The 20,087-nt window shown below is 45.3% G+C and overlaps 1 protein-coding gene across 1 annotated transcript in view; it reads right to left on the bottom strand.

Moving 5' to 3' along the window:
* CFAP299 (cilia and flagella associated protein 299) overlaps positions 1-15,773 on the bottom strand; it is a 223,396-nt gene extending 207,623 nt beyond the window's left edge. The window contains 1 exon segment of the mRNA XM_055798129.1: positions 15,501-15,773. Within this exon segment, the coding sequence (XP_055654104.1) occupies positions 15,501-15,773 (273 nt within the window).
* Between the last annotated feature and the right edge of the window lie 4,314 nt (positions 15,774-20,087).

Genomic DNA, 20,087 nt, shown 5'->3' with positions numbered 1-20,087 from the left:
GCCTCTGCCTCTCCCTTAAAGTATTTCTAAAAAAGGCAGTATTTACTATTCCTCCATGGAGGCAGGGTAGAAGTAGCTTTTAACAATGGATGCCATAAGCTCCATCACTTCATTACTAACTACTCTGGGACTCCAGGGAGTTACACAGACTGGACTTCGTGATACTGCTTGTTAACATTTGTCACTTTTTTCCAGCACAGTTTTCAATACCATTGCCTGTCTTCGCTCCCAGAAAAAACAACACATCTTTCCCACTGTATTCTGTAATGAAACATCAAGGAAAAATATCACCTGGCATCTGAAATTTATGAGTTTATATCATTACTCAAGGTGTACTCTTCTATAGACTTACTACTTTTTTTCTCCATATACTAATAAAACACATTGTTTTCATCTTTGCCTTTGGCTACTCTCTTTTAAGCTCTATCAGCCTTCCTCTGACATACCGAATACTACAATTAAAGCTTCCACTCACCAGCTTTACACATCCAAATTCAGATGATTCTCCCTATACTGAAAAAGACCTCAGATAACAAAATAAGGCAATTTTGCAGCCACTTCAAGCCAGAACACTGCAAGAGGTTTCAAGCAAGTCCAGGGTCTTCTCTAGCTGCTAGAGAAGTGTACTACTGACAATTCCCTGGATTCCAAAGTGAAAAAGCAGAATGTTTCCAAATATTCTCCAGGTTTCCGCAACTTCTCACTTTCAAGCACATTCCAAAGGCAGGATATTGCAGGTAACTGGAGTAGATTTCTCTTGGCAAAAAGGCCAGTTATGCTTCTGATACCTGCTGTAAAGACATGCTTAAGTACTCATTTCTATGTTGGATGTTACCACACAACTTCAATGTACTTGTAAAAACACTCAAAAGCCTTCTCATGGCATTTAATATGAAGACATATACCTAGGAAGCTCCTGAAATACTTGACTACATGGCATAAAATATGAGCTTGCTGCACTGTGATTATACACAGATGATCTATATTAAGCAATATTGCCATGACGATACTCCTGCTGTTTAAAAGGAAATATTTCATTATTAATACCAGTGGCATCAACCGTTAGCTTCCGGACCACTGGGAAAGACAGCCAGCACCACAAGTGGTCCATTCATATTGTGTTTTTTGGGACTTAAATCTGGATGTCAGGACTTTGGGCAGGGGGGAAGAAAAAAAAAGGGGGGGGGGGGCAAGCAGGGGGAGTGGGGAGCTACTGCAGCTAGCTAGTCACTGACTAGTTCCCTCAGGCAAACATTTCCAATGCTGCTGTTTCAATCACAGCAGAAGAGGAGCAACATCAGAGAATTGCAAGTAGTATGTAAAATTTACATGACTTCTCATGAACAGTAGACAGTATGTAGTAATACATACACAGACATCTCAATGAGTAGCAGTCTTGAATGGGAATAGATAGCTTTTTCCAGCACCGAAAGATGAGGTCCACAAACTGGCTTTCATCTAAGTTAGCCATAGTAAGACTACCTCACCGACTTTGGCATAGGACCTCTCCTAGTCATTATACATAGCTCATAGGATTATCTAGCACTTGCAAAGAAATACCATCAGGAACTAAGAGAAAGAAAAATGTTTCAAGATATTGCCGTACAACAGAATTCAGGGCATGCAAACACTGGGCTGCAGAAAAGACAAGACTCTTGCTAGTGCCCCTGATTCTGATTCCACATCACAGTGGAAAGCTGACAAATTCAGGTGTGACTGGTAGGTAACAGCAATACGAAAGTTGGCAGGACAGAAGTGTGGACCTGTTTGCATGTGGAGCCAGGGGGAACAAATCAGGGTGTGCCAGGGCTACGCTGCACATAAAGTCGTCCAGAAATGAGCATGAAGCCAGGCCACCTGTCCACACCAACTCAACTCCCAATCTCTTCATAAACCCCAGCATCCTTTCAAAGCTAACCTATGGTATCTCAGTCATCTCATTTGGGCTTTCTCACACTGACGTGCAGATAAATCCACATACAGTCCTTATCTTGTTCAGGTGTGGCAATCCTGTCACCAAGTAGGCTAAGCATTAAGAAGCTCCTCAGGTTTATGGCCTTCCAGACCTGGGAGCACCATTAGCTAAGCTACAGACAACAGCTGTTCAGCTTGTTTCCTGTAATCAAATATATTCCCCAAGGAAGTACTTGTACAGAATTTACAGCATCCCAGTAATTCCTTTACACTCCTCAGATACTGGCCAAGCACTGGAGTTGTGACCTAAGCAGAAGCAGAGATCAGCAAGCCTGTCAGCTTGCAGATCAAAGGCAGAAAGATACAAAGACATTAAGTTCAATTACCTCTCGTACACTGCTCTGCACTGAGAACTAGCAGCTAAAAACAAAAATACACACACACACACACACATACTGTTTGTATTAAAAATTCTCTTACTTTCATCAGGTGATTATTTAACAGATGAATGCTATTTGTAAAAGCTACCTCTAAGGAAGATGCTTAGCAAAAAGCCTGAAGATGGATGCCTCTTGCTCCATTACATACAAGGCTCCTATTAATAAACCACTCTCACCAAATACCAGAAAGAAAAAAATTAATATAGAGGCCTCCTCTCCTAAGTACTGCTAGAAGTTTCAGGCTAACAAGTACTTCCTCAGGTTTTGAAAACCTACACAAGCAAAAGCAAAGCATGTGACAAGCACTTTTAGAAACTGTACTATTTTAAAACCAGGATTAAGCAGACGTAGCAATAAAGGCGACAAAAAGCAAGCATTTATAGCCAAGTGCCACACCACAGAGAAGCAGGCAAAGACCTCTAGCGAAGAGTCAGATCAGTCCAGACTCCAGTAAAAAATTAGTGAGCAAGTGCATGAAAAAAATCAACACAGCTTCTGTGAGAGGAATCCTGCCTCACCAGCCTCACCGACAAGCATATGCGTAAAGATGATCTGATCGACACTATCTACTTGAATTTTTGAAACCTCACCAGTGAAAGCTTCTGAGGAAACAAACTAGCAGCAGAGTGTGATGAAAGGCCCTTTCTAGGATAAATGTTGCAGAAACTGGTCATTTACTTCTACCTCTATTTTCTATCTTTTAAACAAAGGGACAATAGTAGACTGCTCACTGGAAGTGGGCTTTTAAAACTAGGGAAAAGGGAAAGGGCAATTAGGAGAGAAAGCTTGATGATCAGAAATTATTCAGCAGCACAGGGATGAGCCCAACACCCTAACAACAAGCTATAGAATGACCTCATGAAACTTTGTGACTGGACAATAAAAGACTAAAGGACAATCAATGCAGAAAAATATAAACAGATGTCTATAGCCAAAAAAAATTAATTTAAAAATCCTACCATTACAGCAGAAATTGTAAGTTTAAACTGACTGTTATCATTCAGGAGCGAAATCTCTACATTATGATACAGAGTCTGGGCTGTTGCAACTACTTCCAAGTCAGTCCTGTTTGTTTTCATACAAGTTTCAAGTTGTTATTTCAAAGCCAACCTAAAACAAAGAACTCTCTGGCTGCTGTGTACTTATCCTTAAGAGTTGAAAAAAATGTGCAATTCTGCTATATACAAATTTATTATCCTGATGTAACATAGACATTCATGCCTCACTGCTTTCCATTTACCAAACTGAACTGTAATTTTAAAAAAATTACAATTTTAGCCTGCAAATACCGTAACTAAAAAAATGTTACGAACACAGAAGATATAAGCTAAATGAGCTTTAGAATTTGTCTTGCTAGAAGAGAAGCACAGCATTAATACTACAGACAGCTTCCTGTCTTTAGGAAAAAAAGGTAACAGGGAACATTGCTTTTCTATAGCAATCTTTTGTGACAAGACTCAAAGAAAACTTTGAAGTGTTTGGAAATGACAGATTTGTTCCCTAAACCCCAAAGGCTTAAAACCCTCAATTACCTCCTGTCCTCATTGAAAAGAATACCTTGAGATCCCAGGCTTTTAATGCAACACCCAAGGGAAACTGTCTTTATAACACAGTCCCTGTCTGGATTCAAAGAGAAGAACCACCATAGTGACAACTGAAAGCAACATGACTAGCCAGATTCAGTTGGGGCACGTAAATACGTGAGGAGGAAGAATCCAGCTGTAAGAACCATCCTGCTGCTGAGCCCTCTCCCTCAACCTGGGAGGAAGGCAGCGGCCATTACCACTGTTAGGCATGAGATGGTAGGCCTGCTAGCACTCAAACAGCAGCAAATGCCCTGCAAGGGCATTACAGAGAATCTCTGTACAGCACAATTTAAAAAGCAGGAGGAATCTAGCCACTGAAGCACTGGAGGAAAAATCTCCTCATGTTGTTCCATGTGGAAAACCACACAAAACTAAAGATCAACAGTGCTCCTAAATCATCTTTTTAGGACAGCTACCGGCTGTCTACTACAGTTCAATGGTTTCACACCCATACCCTAGCTGCTCTTTACCTGTTTGTTTTTATCCCAAACAGCTGTAACAGCAAGTTTTGGGTTTCTTTTTAAAATTGTTTGTTACAGTACCCCTGTTCTTTTACTGAGCTTAAAGGTAAGAATCCACATGCTGGTGCCAAACCTGATGCTTGCCTAAGAGAAACTTGCAGACAGCTAAATCCTGGATACGCATGTAATTATTATAACGTTCCTTTTAGAAGCTAACATACTGAATTCTGTGATATTCAGGTACTTCAGCTGGAGTGTAGCAAACGATACTATGGGAAAATAGGGTGTAATTGTGGAGCATGGTGTGTCTCAAGTTCCTACAGAGACTAGTACAAACTGTCTCCATTTTGAAGTTACTGTATAATTTGGTACACACATCTCCCACAGACGAGTTACTGCAAGCTGACAGTTCACACTGTTCCCACCAACTTTGCAATCCTCTGCATGAGCATAAGCCAGAGAAAAAATTGGCCTTGTTAAGTGCACCACTTAACACACATACATACAGTTTAAAGAAACACACCAGAATGTCTCAGAGCAGAACTAGATCCTAGAAGATTAACTACACAAACATGTTACTTAACAACATTCCCAAAAGCATGCATAGCTGCATTACAAGATGTTTTCTATGTCTAGAAGACACATGAAAACATGATTCAATTCCTCTTCCAGCAGGCAGCACTAACCAACACGCTGAGTTCTCTGGTGAGGAAGCACCATCCAAACCCAGTGCTACATCTGTTCAGCACAAAACAAGTGACGCTGGCTACTATAATTTTACAAGGAAGTGCCCCAAGTGGATACCAGCTCCCGAACGTGAACATACCATCAAGATTTACACACCAAAACCTCTCAACATGAAACACTGAGGTCCCCACAGATTTGCATTCCACAGAAAGTTGGGGTTTGTGTAGCCAAAGCAGCTAGACATTGAAACATTTAAGCAAGTAGCCTTGGCAGATCTTTAGCTTCTGTACGTGTATTTGTGAAAGCCACTTCCTCACTGCAACAGAGCTCCCGACAAGACCTTTTTCAAGACTTGACACTCATCGCGTTGGAGGTGGCCAGGCAGAAAATTCTGCCTAGTGCTTAGTGTGGGCCTGCAGCTCTCACTTTGGTGCAGAGAAGAATTTCAGCTCAGAACTACTGTTTTGCAAAAGATCACAATCCCTCACATACTTCAGAGCAGGAAGGCTGCTTTGTTTTTCATTTAACATTGAACACCCGAATTTCAGCACTTTGAAGATGTGTGTTCATATTAGTGGGAAGAAACTGGAAGAAGGTGCAGACTTTTAGCGTCCCTGCCTTAGGCAAATTTATACCAAAAGGTAATAGATACCAAATTCTTTTTAAACCATTTCTCTTCTCTAGGTATTTAGCTAATCTTAGCTGGAGATTGCACTTTTATAATACCTATCTTGTCCAAAAGAAAACTGAAACAGCAAATCATGAACTGCAGGAATTCACAGGAAAATCTATTTCCCAGACTTGGGTTACATTTGCTTGAAGATTACTAGCAAAACAACAAACCATCCCTCTAGACAGGAAACTTTTCAGCACCTACTTAAACACATTTCATTTATTTATTCCAAATATTTTCCTCAAATCATCCCCAATTTATAAAGAAAAAAGAGAAGTAAAAAGATAAGGATCAATTTATTCTTAAGGAAAGAACATTGATTACTGCAACATATTTCCAGGTGAAAAAATATTTCTGCTAGTGTAACAAATTAACTGCCTAGAGTAGAAAGCTACCCAAACACACCTGGACCTCTTCAAAAAAACATTTAATATCATATTAAGAACATTAAGGATGAAAAACTTGGAATTATCAAAAACTGCTCAGGTTTGTGCACTACTTGAGGGACAACCTTCATGCACAGTGAACTGAATGGTCCCCAGAGATAGATACATACCACTCAGATTTTCTATTAGGCATTTGTTCGGCTGCTTAGCTTTTTCAGAAGCCTATGTCATAGCTTGTGTAGTCAAGGCTGGAAATCCTTACTTATTCTTTCCACATCATATTTTGATTTGCTGGAAAGCACATACATGGACTTATTTCTGTGAAACATCAGTCAGAAATCATGTGACCTATCAACTCATTCCTCATTGTACCACTTAAAAATAAATTCAGGGGCAAAAAAAACCCCCATCACAACAGAAAAAAACCAAACCACAAAATAAAGAGCTTACTGCAGTACCATCTTAAAATTCTGCCCAATGACAGGACAGAAAGATAGAGAAATCTGGTTCTTCCAGTTTTCCCAGTTCTGGAGTATACCATTTAAAACAGACATGTTGTGCTTGCCTGCAGCCATGGAGGCTTCTCTCCTTCCTTCAGCCTTGCCGCCTGGCTTCTAAAGGACCAAAGGCAACCCAAAAATTTCAGTACTCACACACCCAGTATTAGTATGTACACCTTAAAGTTATATCTTCAGCCAAACATACCTATGTGGATGTTTTTGCTTCCCTGCCAAGTTTAGGAAATTTCATTTACATTTCTCAAGACGCTCAACCATACATCGTACAAAACTAGGAGAAGTCCGCTGAGGGAAACAAAAGTTCATCATTTTCTTGCCATTTTCAATGCCTCCTAGGCCCACCCTCAAGAAACAAGTTATTGCTTTATCTGCTCCAAGAGGCTTATGCTGAAGACACCACTTGGCACACCGATTTCCTATGGTGTTAGGCATGTAAGAGGAAGCAGAAAAAAAACAGTCACTAAACAGATTTGTGCAGTCTCAGATTGTCTTCTACATCTTTTTCATTTGAGCACGTAGCATCGCAAGTTTGGGGAAAGCCCAGAAAGAACAACTGGAGTTAAGTTCCACTTATGTCTGTGGAATCCCCAAGAAGCTTACAGACGCCTGCCCTATACCACTCAACTTGGGGCTAATTAAATCAAAATAAGGACAGTCAATAAAGTGTCAGCAATTATTTCTTTCCTTACCAGAACACATAAGAAAAGAAAAAAGTGGCATAATGGTTACATGATAATTTACACATGTAGAGTTGCTATTTGCACAGAAACAAAGATCGGAGTAGGTGAAAGAGGTTTTATTTTCCTAGAGACTGGGTTGCTAAGAGCATGGAAAAAAAGCTAACAAAGACACAGACGTAGGCAGCAAGATATAACAGCAAATGCAGAAAAGTTTTCAGTATCAGAAGGGAAAGAGTCCAAGGTCATCAGCACCTATCGCTGACGCTTCCAACTAGTACAATTCTAAAACTTAACCAACTAATCCATCTCCTAGCATTTTCTGCAAAGTAACGCTTTATGGGTAAAAAGTAATTCTCAAGCCCACTCCTTTCTATGGCTGGATCTCAAGAGTTTCAAATCATGACAGAAGCAAAAAGAACTACTGACCTCTAGATCATCAGCAAACGACTGTCAAAGAGTCAGTCTTCCAGCAAGAGTAGGAGTTGCATTTGTCTCCTTCCCTCCTCACTAGTCTGAGAAAGTGTGACTTCTCACTGAATTGTGGAGGAAAACATGCCGCTATTTTAATAGTAGAACAAGCAATAAAAATTCAAAGAGAGGGGAAAAAAACTTGGTCTCAATCCTGTTATTAAGTTTAGGGTCAAGAATGGGTCATCCTCCCTTTCCCACTAAGGTACTGGTTTAAAAGACTGCAAGGGAAGATGTGGAGAAGGAGAGAAACACAGACAGAACAAGAAGATGTCCAAAAAAACTATTTTGCTGGGCCAGAAGGCCCACCATAAAACATTCTTAAGGCTGTTGCAGTTTGCTCTGTTTACCCAATCTTGAATTACCAAGACACACGCAAGCTTCAAAAAATTCAGCTTAGAGAAGCCTTCCAACATTGATATCAATCTAAATGTTATCTATACATTATGGGCTTATAAAAAGGGGGAAGAAAAGAAGAGCTCTAAGATATTCCTGCTGTGGATGTTCTTGCACATTCTCCAATTCTTACTCATTCCGGTGGAGCCAAAAAGCAGACTGTCAGCCACATGACTCAAGCTGTTTGGCCTCCAGTCCCAGCAAGTGCTAAGAGCACAGAGGCACGTTGATATGAAATATAATTAACCATATTTTTTCCATAACATCACAGAAAAAAACCCTCTATCAGAGCTTAGTAATAGCTCTGGGGGAGATTTGGCAGAGGACAAAACAGGAGCGGCTCTACCGCATTTGCATGGACTTGGTTCTTCAAAGTCGGTTCCTTCTTCTCGGAGGAAGTTAGCAGGTTCATTCACTGGAGACTGGGTGCCCCCCTGCCTTCTGCACCTCACAGCATTTCACCCTAGGAATGAGTAGGTTTGCTCCATATTTTTAATGCTACCATAAAGCCACAAGTGTTTAAAACAGCTATCCCTTGATCTAACCTCGGCTGTAAAACACCGGCCCACCCAGCAGACTGAGAGAATCACACACTCCCCACATCCTTCCGCTGAAGTAGTCTGATACACTGGCTGGTACGGACTGTACCTTTCCCCCTTCCCTCCTCTGTGAAGGTATAGGCCATGCCAAAGCTGAAATTAATTTATCAGATAAAATGGGAAAGGCAGGTACTGAAATCATGCCACTTCCCTCCAAGATCCTTAAGTGTATTAAGAGAAGGTTAATTCTCCTTCAAGAATAAACAGACTCATCCCTTCCTGCATCCTCCCTCTCAAGGAGTATCCATGAAATACTCAACCACAACTCGATTCATAGAAAGAAAGTACCCTCAAAGAAATTTCAACCCGTAGGTTATCGCATAGCCGTTGAGAATCACAGCAGAGTCCATGAGGCCTGCACTGGGTACACAGCCATTCTAGCAAAAGAATCAGAGAGAAGATTTGAAGGAAGAATCAAACTGCATATTCAGATCCTAGACAATGAATGAAGGCTTGCTTTCGGCAGATTTCTTGTTTTCTTCCTGTACACAAGAAAAGCCTTTAGATCACATGTACACATATGTGAAAACCCCTAACCAATAATTTAATTTTAAAGATGTTGCACTTAACATTATAAATATGTATCTGCTTTGGGATTTGGCATTTCCTGTATCTCCAATCACTGATATACATTAGAAGAATTAGGTTACCATTAAGTGCAGTCATGAAGTTCCATTCTTTCTATTATATTTCAGTGGGATCACTTGCAATACCAAAATCAACAACACTTAAAAAAAAAAACCAACAAAAAAACCCAACATTGCCTCCATCATTTTTAATGTCCCATTTTAATGGCTTGTTAAGAAAGACAGGACAGCCAAAGACCTAATATTGACCCATATACCAAAATACCTGTTTTCCATAATGTTTGTAAAAGGAATACGTTTTATTTAGACCTGATTTCTTTCCCAAGAGAAACATTTGTATGCATGAAAACACAGAATTGTTTAAGCTCACGCTTCCCGAGTAAAGGATCAGAGGAGGAGTAGCACAAGAGCATCAGGTGCCAAAGAGAGAAGTTAACTTTAAAACTGTGTTTGGTAGGACACTCATAGAACATTTGAAAGCCAACTGCTCTGCAACTATCCAAAGCCTAGAGTTTGCAGAAATGAAATGAGCTCCCCCTTCTGCTTCATTTTTAACTTTCTCTGACAGACAGGGGCAGTCTGTAAGGTGCCTCCCAAATCACTTTGTACAAAAGAAAAGAGAACGTTGTAACATCTGTCCAATGGCTTAACACATGCTCCCAGGACAGCTGGCACCAGGGTTTCATTCCCTTCTGTCTGATGAAACTTAAATCCAGGTTTTCTACCACCCAGGAGCAAAGCCCAGCTTTGCCATTTGGTGTTCCACTCCCACTCGCACTTGTACGGAAGAAATATTTCTGGGTTCCTGTCCCTGCTCCAAAGGCCAGTGCTGGTGTATTAATCCACAGAAAAGCAGCCCCAGGAGTAATGCTAGAACCCAGGACACCCTCACCTTCTCAGGCACGCCTCCTGGCAGATGGGCTAATTAGTCCCCCTCATACTTCTAGGGGGAAAAAAAAATAAAAAAAGTTACACATGAAATGGACCCATTTCAGAGCACAAGGATCCCACACTCCATTCCAGAGCAGCCCGTAGCTGGACATTATTCCTGGGACACAGCAATATCCCTGCATAGAGGTTGCTACACAGCATTTCTAACACTTGCCCGAGTGATGCAGCCCTGATACTCTAAATGGAAGTAGCAGCCTTACCTCCAGAGGAAAGTTTTAACATGGAAGGTTCCAGTTCTTTTGCTTGGGTTCCCCACCCACCCCACCCCCCTTTACCATTGCCGACTCATACCACTAAGCACACAGACGAGAGCGCAAGGGCTGTGAATCTTAAGTAGAGGGAGGCCTCTCCTGGTTACACCAGGTAAGGCACCAAAAACCCGAAGCAGAGAAAGTACGAGATCCCTGTCCTAAAGCTGCTCCCCATTTCAGCCGCTGCTCCCCCAACTGCAGGCTTCAGCAATTCCCTACGCGGAGCACAGGGAACAGAGACAACTCACAGCTACAGAAACCATGCCAGTGACCAGGGCAGTACCAAAGGCACCTCCTCAACCCGGACATAAGTAGAGGAGGAGTTGAAATGGAAGTGATTTACAGTTTTATTGGTGTTGCTTAGTACTCAATCTTGTGGGTAGCAAATACTCAGGTGCCACTCAGAAGTGACTTCAGATCCATGTCAGAGTAGCATAGTTCCTTGGCAAGCAGAGGCCACGGTAATCTGGCAGTAGAACATGAGTATAGGTGCCATATAGACATCAGGAAGTCCACACAGCCTGGCTCCAGGCTCTGAAATACAAAAGCAGTTACAACCTGCTTAAAGCATCATAAGGCAACACTGTATTTCCAGTTGAAACAACTAACCCTAAGTTGTTTCCTGTCAACCAGTTTTATTTATTCTGTGCACACTCTGCTGAAAAAACACAGCTCTTCAAGCATCAATGCTACAGAAGTTACAGGATGTTTTTGAGGAACATGAGATTTTTCCAACACAACCCTGGGTTCAAGCCCCTTCATTCCATATCCCAAACAAACTCACGTACATCCTTGTAGCAAAGAACGGATGGCGTGTTGTGCTTCTATTTGCCTCTCAAAGTCTGTGGTTCACTGTTTTCTATTAACCCATTTCCTTGTTCTTATCAAAAAAAGCCCAAAGCTCTCTGATGGTACCCCTTTTCTGTGGGAAAGCAGCAAGTATTTTAAAGGAACTAGTCTTATTTATATTTACTTTCCCCTACCAATTATCACTCAACTTCAGATGTGATGCTAAAACCAGTGAAGTTTAAGACTGCTTCACAAAGAGTCCAAAGGAGGAAATAAATGCACTGTCTCCAGCACACCAAAATCCATTTTCTGCAACATGTAGTCAACTTACTTTTACCATTTGTAAAGAAAGTCCCGTCAATCCTACCAAGTACATCCCTTAACTGATAATGCTATTTAACTAAGCAAGAGGCATTCAGAAAGCAGAAATAAAGATTCAGAGGAAAACCACACTACCATTCTAGATATTCAAGAGAAAATACTGGCCCTTCTGATCAGAAGCAGCTTTGCAATATGGTGTAATACATAGCTACTCTGAAGCTAATTTTTTTCAAATTAGTCAAGATGAGCCTTCCTACACATGAAGAAGATTAATTAGTTCTCGAGCAAACCCTGACCACTATACTTAGGAAGTACAAAACTAGAGAAGCATTCTAAGAATGACCACCTTTCTTTGTGCTCACCTTTACTACCACTCTAAATCATCTATTGAATTCTGCCGTGCTTATTTATTGTTACTCCACAGGACCTATACTTGGAAGTATTTTGTTGTGGCTAGGAGAACTCTTCTCAGTTACTAATCTTTGTGTAAGGCTTTGCATTTCCAACAAATTACAGCCTTCTGCGAAGCCATGGCAGTAAGAGGTTGCTAACTAATACAGTAAATTGTGTAAATTAAGTGTTTATGACCTTTGACAGACAAGCTCTAAAAATACAATTGCATTACGGAAGCCTACAGCAAACAAAGCAGCTATGCATAACACCCAGTGGAACACTATAGAGCTGAAACGCAACAGAGACAATATATATTACGGCTGTTGGCTTACTTTATTACTTTTTAGCAACTGGAGCTTGAAGCTGTTGTTGAGCAATACCAAGGGTATACACAATTCCTTAGGGCTCAGTGTGTTTCTATCAGTAAGGCACACAGGAAGCACACTAGCTGCGGGAACTCTCTTGCTATGAATATCAGCCACTTGCGGCTATTTCCAAAACCATTAACACAAGGGGTTTTTTCCCCAAAGAGAACACAAAAAAGTAATTTACCAGCTAACTCCTCACAGCATGAAAGACTCACATTGTTTTTCCTCGATGGGGAAAATTATTGTGGATGCTATTTTCCTGTCAACTCTTTTGTATAGGACAGCAGTATCATGGCTGTAGGTGGGGGATGGAGAGGGGCATCAAAGCAGAAATCCTGAAGGCACCTTCCTACGGAGCTTTCTGTCATAGGCAAAAATAATCTGAGCAGCCAGAATTAACAGTGACAGTTTCTGAGACCTGTGCAGCCAAGTCCAACTTGAGGAAATTTTTTTCTGTTCAGAGAAAACCACAGATAAATTTTTGCAAGCAGGCAATTCAGAAGCCCTGTCACAGCTTAACCCTAGCTGGCAACCATGTACCACACAGCTGCTTACCCGCTTCCCTCACAATGGGACAGGGGAGAGGATCCAAAGAGTAAAAGTGAGAAAACTTGTGGGTTGAGATAAAGAAAGTTTAACAGGTAAAACAAAAGCCACACACGCAAGCAAAGCAAAACAAGGAGTTAATTTGCTACTTCCCATCGGCAGGCAGGTGCTCAGCCATTTATAGGAAAGCAGGGCTCCATCAAATGGTTGCTTGGAAAGACAAATGTCACAATGCCAAATGTCGCCCCCACTTTCCTCCTCCTTCCCCCAGTTTATATACTCAGCATGACATCATATGGTCTGGAATATCCCTTTGGCTAGTTTGAGTCAACTGTCCCGGCTGTGTCCCCTTCTAATTTCTTGTGCCCCTCCAGCCCTCTCACTGGCAAGGCCTGAGAAACTGAAAAGTCCTTGACTTAGTATAAACATTACCTAGTAACAGCTAAAAACAGCAGTATCCTATCAGCATTATTCTCACATCAGAACCAAAACACAGCACTGCATCAGCTACACTCTATCCCAAGGACAAGCATCTCCTGACACAGACATCTGGATAATCTGCTCAACCAAAAAAGCCACTTAACCTTGTGAGTCAGCCCTGACATTTCACCTACACACTAATGGGAAACAACACAAAGAACAACCAAACCAAAAATGACAGAATAACCACTCAAGCAATGAAGGACACAACTGTGCTGAGAACTCTGATTTTAGTTCATTTGTACTCATCTTCTCAGATGGAATCACTATAAGAGTAATTAGTAATTACCAGTGGTTTAGAAATATACTTTACATTAACATTACAAGACCAAATCGTCAGTCATTTGAGTTCAGTTCTTACTCTCTTGATGTCATCAGCACTGTCACCATCAGCTTCATCTGGCTGCACAGCACATGTGGGCACGAGCCACAACAGTGTCTAAAGTCTAAACATGTAAAAAAAAAATCCTTTTTGGCTTTATTCAAATTATTAAGCCTTTGGTTTTGCAAAATTAATTTCTCCATACAGTGACACGAACAGTTAATTCTTTAAATGAAAAAAAAGTCACCTTATGCCAGGAATAAAGTTTGATAGAGGACTGTACATGAAGTATGGCAATAGTTTAACTACACAGCACACATGTTCTCAGCCTGCAAATGCTACGAAAGGCACTTGATATGTGCTGTTAAATTATTAAATGATAATTTCATCATAGCACAAAGAAAGAAAAGCACCACTGGAGAATAAAGCTGCTCAGTGGCTCTACTATTCAGGAATCATGTTGACAAAGTATTGTAATAGTGTTATTTAGCTTGTTACAAAAAAGCAGTATAATTGTAACAAGGCACTGAAACAAAATTTTTCACTATTTACAGGAGTGATTCACTTATTTTTCGCAAGAGGCAAAGAAAAGAAGAAACCAGAAAAATAAACCACTAAATGTTTTAAGATTTACGGACTGGTTAAACAGAGTGGGGAAGGTGCCAAAATAAAAAGGTAGGGGGAACTAGACACAGGATACAATAAAGCTTTATCGCAAAGCACTGAATTCTCAGTGCAACATGAGTTTTCATGGAAAGTGCACGCTGTAGCTATACATACTGTAACAAGCACGAGATGTGAATCCAAGACAAAACCAAAGCCTAAAAAACCCATGAAAATTGCACATGGACTGCTTGAACTGCCTTTGTCAGAGACTTCTGGAGAGTAAATCAGCTCTTGCCTCAAAGGCTTTTGGAAATGGAAGTAAAATAGCCCACACAAAAGAGCAGACACCTTTTAACAATAGCCAAAGAGATCCTCATCCATTCCAAGCCATTTAAATTACTTCCTAAGTGCTAGTTCCCATAGACTTTTGCATGATATGCTTCAGCAACCCCAGGTAAACAGAGCACTCCCACAGCAATCCCAGTCTCCCCTGACGCCGGGGAAACACTTGCAAGGAACCAAGACAAGCGTACCCACAGGAAAGGAACTGCAGACTATGTTACTCAGTAACACTCGGTCCTTGAAGCCTAGCAACTGATCAGCTAAGGAAGGGTATTTTCCCTGCTCAAACGCCATCCCTTTTCCATCAGTACGGTCCCCATCTTGTTAACAATCAGCCCCAGAAGTTGGGAGTGTTAAAAAACAGACATTACTGGGCTACAACTTTGTAAGGATGATCCAGATATTAAAAGTGCGTGATTTTGTAACCAAGTAGCAGTTCTCAGGTGCCTCAAACCTATCTACCACCTAAGAAACATTGTCGCTCCATTTCTCTTACACTGGTGTTCGAGCCCGGGGGAAAGGTGACATGAGAGAACAGCGCGCACAGGCGGGCGGGCACACCCCAAGCCACCAGGCAGCCCGAGAGCCAGGACGCGGCTTTCGGGGACGGGTAGCTGGCGTTACAGCCTGCCGGGCTCTGCAGGGGCTACCCGGTCGTGGTGCTGACCCGGTCCCCGCTCCCGGCAGCCGCAGGGCCGGTGCCCAGCGAGGTGCGCCCGAAGGCGCAGGGGCCCGCGGGCAGGCAGGCACTTACTTCTGGGGGGGCCGCCGCCCGACCCGCGAACTCCTCCCGCCGCAGCACGTCCCCGGAGCCGCGGAAGCTCCGCTCCGGCAGCTGCCGCCCCGCTCGCCTGGCTCCGCGGGAGGGGACGGGCGGACGGGGCGCCCGGTTAGCGCCGGCACACCGGGGACGCGCCCCGGCCCGCCGCCACTCCCGCCGCGGGCCGAGGGCGCCACCTGGCGGCGCGGCGGGCAGCCCGCCCGGACGCCCCTCCGCCCCCCGCCCCATCGCGGGGGCCTGGCCCCGACGGCCCACCGCCAGCGCAGGTGCTCCCGCTTAGGGGGACCCTCCGAGGCTCAGCGACCGGAGAGGGGAACTAAGGAAGGGGGAAGCGGTCTGCCTGACAGCCGGCTCCTGGAAATCTGCTGCGCTGGGCCACCGGCAGCTGCTCCTCAAGCAGGGCTGCGCCCAAAGATGTCATTCACGAGTACGGCCGTGATGAGGGCGCTCCCAAGTGCCAGTGCCCCTTGCCAGAGGGGCCAGGGTACCCACGGTGGTTAACACTACCCCGCCGGCATCGCCGCCACGTGCCAGGCTGCAGCGAGCACATCACCACAGCTGAAGCCTTGCGGTTTCTCACCCACCTGCATCTGCCTGTGCCACACCTAGGCCCCAGGAGCAGACGTGCACCCCTCTTTTTTACACCTCCAGCTGGAAACCGATTCCTGAGTGTACACTAACATCCCTGCAAGAGAGCAACGCTGACTAGTTGAGCGCTGGGGCAGGTGGCAGCGAAGGTGGGGGTGAGGTATTCCCTCCAGCCAGAGCCAGGGTACCTGATAAGCCCTGACAGGCAAAGCACCCCAGGACAAGCGCCCCATGCCACTTCTACCCTGACCAGCTCTTCCCAGGCTGCAGGCAGGCTGCCAGACTCAGTCCCAGTCTCTTAAAACTAAAGAGGGATCGGTAGCTGCTTTCTAAGAGCAAACCTGTAAGCAGTATCACCTGCCTTCTAAATGCAAGACAGAAAACTTTTTGTGACTTTCTCCAAAGAGTTTTCCACTGAGCAATGTGCACTATCATTTTTAGAAGTCAAAATCTCAGCAGTCAGCACCCATCAAATATCACCGTGATGAGAGTTGTTCAACCAAACACACCCCTTAGAATGATTCAACCTAAACACAGTGCTTTGTAAGTACTGGACAAGATCTTCTTCCCACGTCTGGTGAAGAACTGGGCTTGAAGCTGTCTTTGCACATAGAAGCCAGCCCCACCGCCTGTATGTCATCCTACACCTCTAGAGAGACAAAGGTGTTTGTTGCCTCATCTTTGTTAATCAGCGTGAGTATCAATAGCGAACACTACAGAGCAAGCAGCTTTCACACGAAAGGCTTTCTGGTGCAGAGCTGCACTTGGAAGCTTGCTTGTGAGCAGAGCCCTGTTTCGGCCAGCCCCGCGGCACAGCCACTGCCGGCATGCCCCTGCTCCACAGCCACCCCGCTGCTGACGGACCTCAGCCCGCTTTGGGGGATCGATCCGCACGCAGCCCCTGTGCCACCTCCCTCCGGTGAGCACAGTTAGCACGGGGAGGAGCAGGGCGGCCTGTTCCCCGAGGATGTGGGGCTTGTTAATGAGATCTTTGCTGACGGACACCACAACTTCACAGGCTCGCAACGTGCCCGACTCCCCTCACAGGCCACGTACTGTCCCGCCACCGCAGCCACGCAGACCTCTCCCACCGCGGCCTGTACCCCCAGGGCACAAGCCCGGGGCTCACGGAGGGGCCCTCCCTACCGCGGGCACACCGGGGCCGGGCGGCCCGCCCCGCCTGCGCCCACCGGGGGAGGGCCGGGGCCGGGCGGGGCGACCCGGGGCGGCGTCCCGCCTCCCACTGACCTCCGGGTACTGCAGGTCCCGCGCCGTCACCGGCGGCTGCCGGTACTCCTCGTAGGTGCGGGCCGGCCGCGGCGGGGAGCCCCGGGCCGCCGCCACCCACCCGCCCGCCTGCGTCTGCGGCATTGCCGAGAGCCGGCGGCGCGATCGGCGGCGCGGATGCTGCGGCGGCACGTGCCACCCCGCCGCGCCCAATCAGCGGCCGCGCGCGCGGGGCCCCGGGGCGCGGGAGGGCGCGCGGCGGCTTTGCAAGTCGCGGGGGGACGGGACGGGACGGGACGGGACCCAGGAACAGTCCTCGGTCAGGGCGGTGTGCGGCAGCCGTGCGCCCCTGGGGGCGGGAGGGGGGCTGCGGGGCTCCTCGCGTTTGTGGGTTCTTGGTTGCTTTGGGGTTGTTTGGGGGTGGGGGTGCGGCGGCTGGCCCGCAGCCATGCTGCAGCACTGCATGGGGCCCAAGGGCTGGGGGGCGGGGGCACTGCACTTGAAAAAGCATATTCCCCTGGGAAAACCCACTTACCCTGCGCCCCTGTTTCCCCCCTGCCCCATTAGTGCAAGCACCTGCAGCCTGCACGGGAAACCGCCACAGGCCCAGCACGCTGTGCCTCAAATGCTGATATTTCAGGCTGGCTGCCTAATTTTTGGTGACCGTTCCAGTGCAGGTTTGGTTTTTTTTGGCCATCCCATTTAGGAGGGGTGGAAACGGAGCCGTAAAGGGGCTCTGTGGGAAGACAGCAAGGCATATCTGCAGCCGATGCCCAGCAGCTCCTGCGCCCATGTTGGTAGGCTCCGCTGAAGGGCCCTGAGCTGTGACACGCTGCAGTCCGGGAGCACAGGGCCTAAGCAAATACTTCTGAGGTTTTGGAAAATTATGAATGTCTACAGGCATGTCTGTAGAGGTTAAAAACAAAATGTCACAGGGAGAGGGGGAATGTGGGGGCTTCTTTTCATTTTTGAATTTTAACAAATGCACCCAACAGCATGGGGTGGGGCATGGCCAGCAGCTCATTGCACTCCACTGTGCAGCCCCCTTCTCAGCTCTAGAAGGATTTGTGCCTCCTTTGAGGGCAGCAGTTGTTTGGAAAGGAATTTGGGAATCCCCTTCATTTGTTTTGTTTCCAGCTTTTTCTCCCCAGCACCAGTGGTAAGTCAGAGATGGTGAAAGAGAAAGAAAAAAAACCCCAGGAACGAAAGATGACACACCAACCCCCAACTTCTCAAAATATGCAGGGTTTAAGCCAATGTTTTCCCCATCGAGTGATCAGTTCAGTTTGGAGTTACTCCCTCGGGGAGGGAACATGCTAACAGTGCAGCCTGTGGGCACCACCACCTTCCCAGGGAGCTCATGGCAAAGGGAGCTGGCTGGGGTAAAACACCGGCTTTGTAGAGCAAAAAAGAAGTCAGGTGCTCCAGGGAGACTTTCACATTTATTCCAGCACTTACTAACATCATGCTCTGAGCTGAGCCTCCAGAGGCACTGTGTCTCTCCCCATGCAGTACTTCGCCTAATCAACATCTGAGAGTTTTTATATCTGCAAAGCCTGCAGGGAAAGATGACTCAGAAAGCAAATGAGAGAGGAAAAAAAGGGTGAATTTTAGGTATCGGTCCACATTGTGCAATCGCACCATTTTTAGCCTTGCTGACGAAGAGCTGGGAGGCATCACGCTGGTGCCCTGGGACAACTAACTTCATACGCGCATGTCATCTTCATAGGTCCTGGTTCCCTGGATGCCACCCACCATCGGGCTTGTACCAGCTCTGTTCTCGGCCTGCTCCATGATTAAAATTGCCTGAAAGGCCAGTGGTCCCTCCCCAACAGCCATGCAGCTGGCTGATACACAACCCTCCTCCCTGCTTGCATCCAGCAGCCAGACCCCACCATGGTCCCCAAATGCAGAACCCCTTCCCCAGCATGCCCCACTGCCCTCAGCACCCCCAAAAAGAGGGGTAGGAAAGCCCCCTCCCCCTTCATTTTCCCAGAAGGTTTTTCATCTGTGTGCAACAAGATTTAAAGGCAATATGAAGAGCTTTTGTGCAAAATAAGTACAAAAATCTGTTTAAGAGTCCAGCAATTAGTGCTGTTGCTGTTGAAGCCAAGACGATAAATCCACTCGGATGAAACAGGAGCAGCTGACAGGATAGTTTATGTCAGAGTCAAAGCTGCAAAGCCGGAGCCTTTCTTCTTTTCCTGGACTGTCACAGCAATTTTTCCTCCCTCAAGTCACAATACTGAGTATACTCTTGCTCGTGTTGCTTCCACAGGAGCAATACTCTCACCAGCATGGAAGACTAAGCACTGCCAACAAGCAGGAAAGAGGAAGAGAGGCTCTTCTGGTCTCATGTCCTTTCTCCCAGTAAATCCCACCTGCTGAAGAGCAGAGAGGCTCCCCCTTGCCTTGGGAGCAGGACTGCAGGAGGCTCTGGGCTACTGCTCCACGTTTTGTTTGGGCTTCTTGTCCTGCTCAGGGAGCAGTTGGCCAGTGTAATGTGGCCTCGGTTCCGCTTGCAAACACAGTAGGCAGAAAGGTTTAAATGCAATCAACAGCTGTAAATAAATGTGAGCCAACACCAAAAGCACTTTTGAAATGCAAGAAACATAACACACTGAAAAAGTTACCTTTATTTCTTAATAGGCTCTCAAGTTGTTCACAGGCTATTTTTAAGTTTAACAGAGATATTTACCCATTTTTTAAAATGCCTTCAGTCTCCTC

The sequence above is a fragment of the Falco peregrinus genome, chromosome 2 (assembly GCF_023634155.1).
Source record: "Falco peregrinus isolate bFalPer1 chromosome 2, bFalPer1.pri, whole genome shotgun sequence".
In the NCBI taxonomy this organism is placed as follows: domain Eukaryota; kingdom Metazoa; phylum Chordata; class Aves; order Falconiformes; family Falconidae; genus Falco; species Falco peregrinus.
This window is presented reverse-complemented; position numbering and strand designations above follow the sequence as displayed.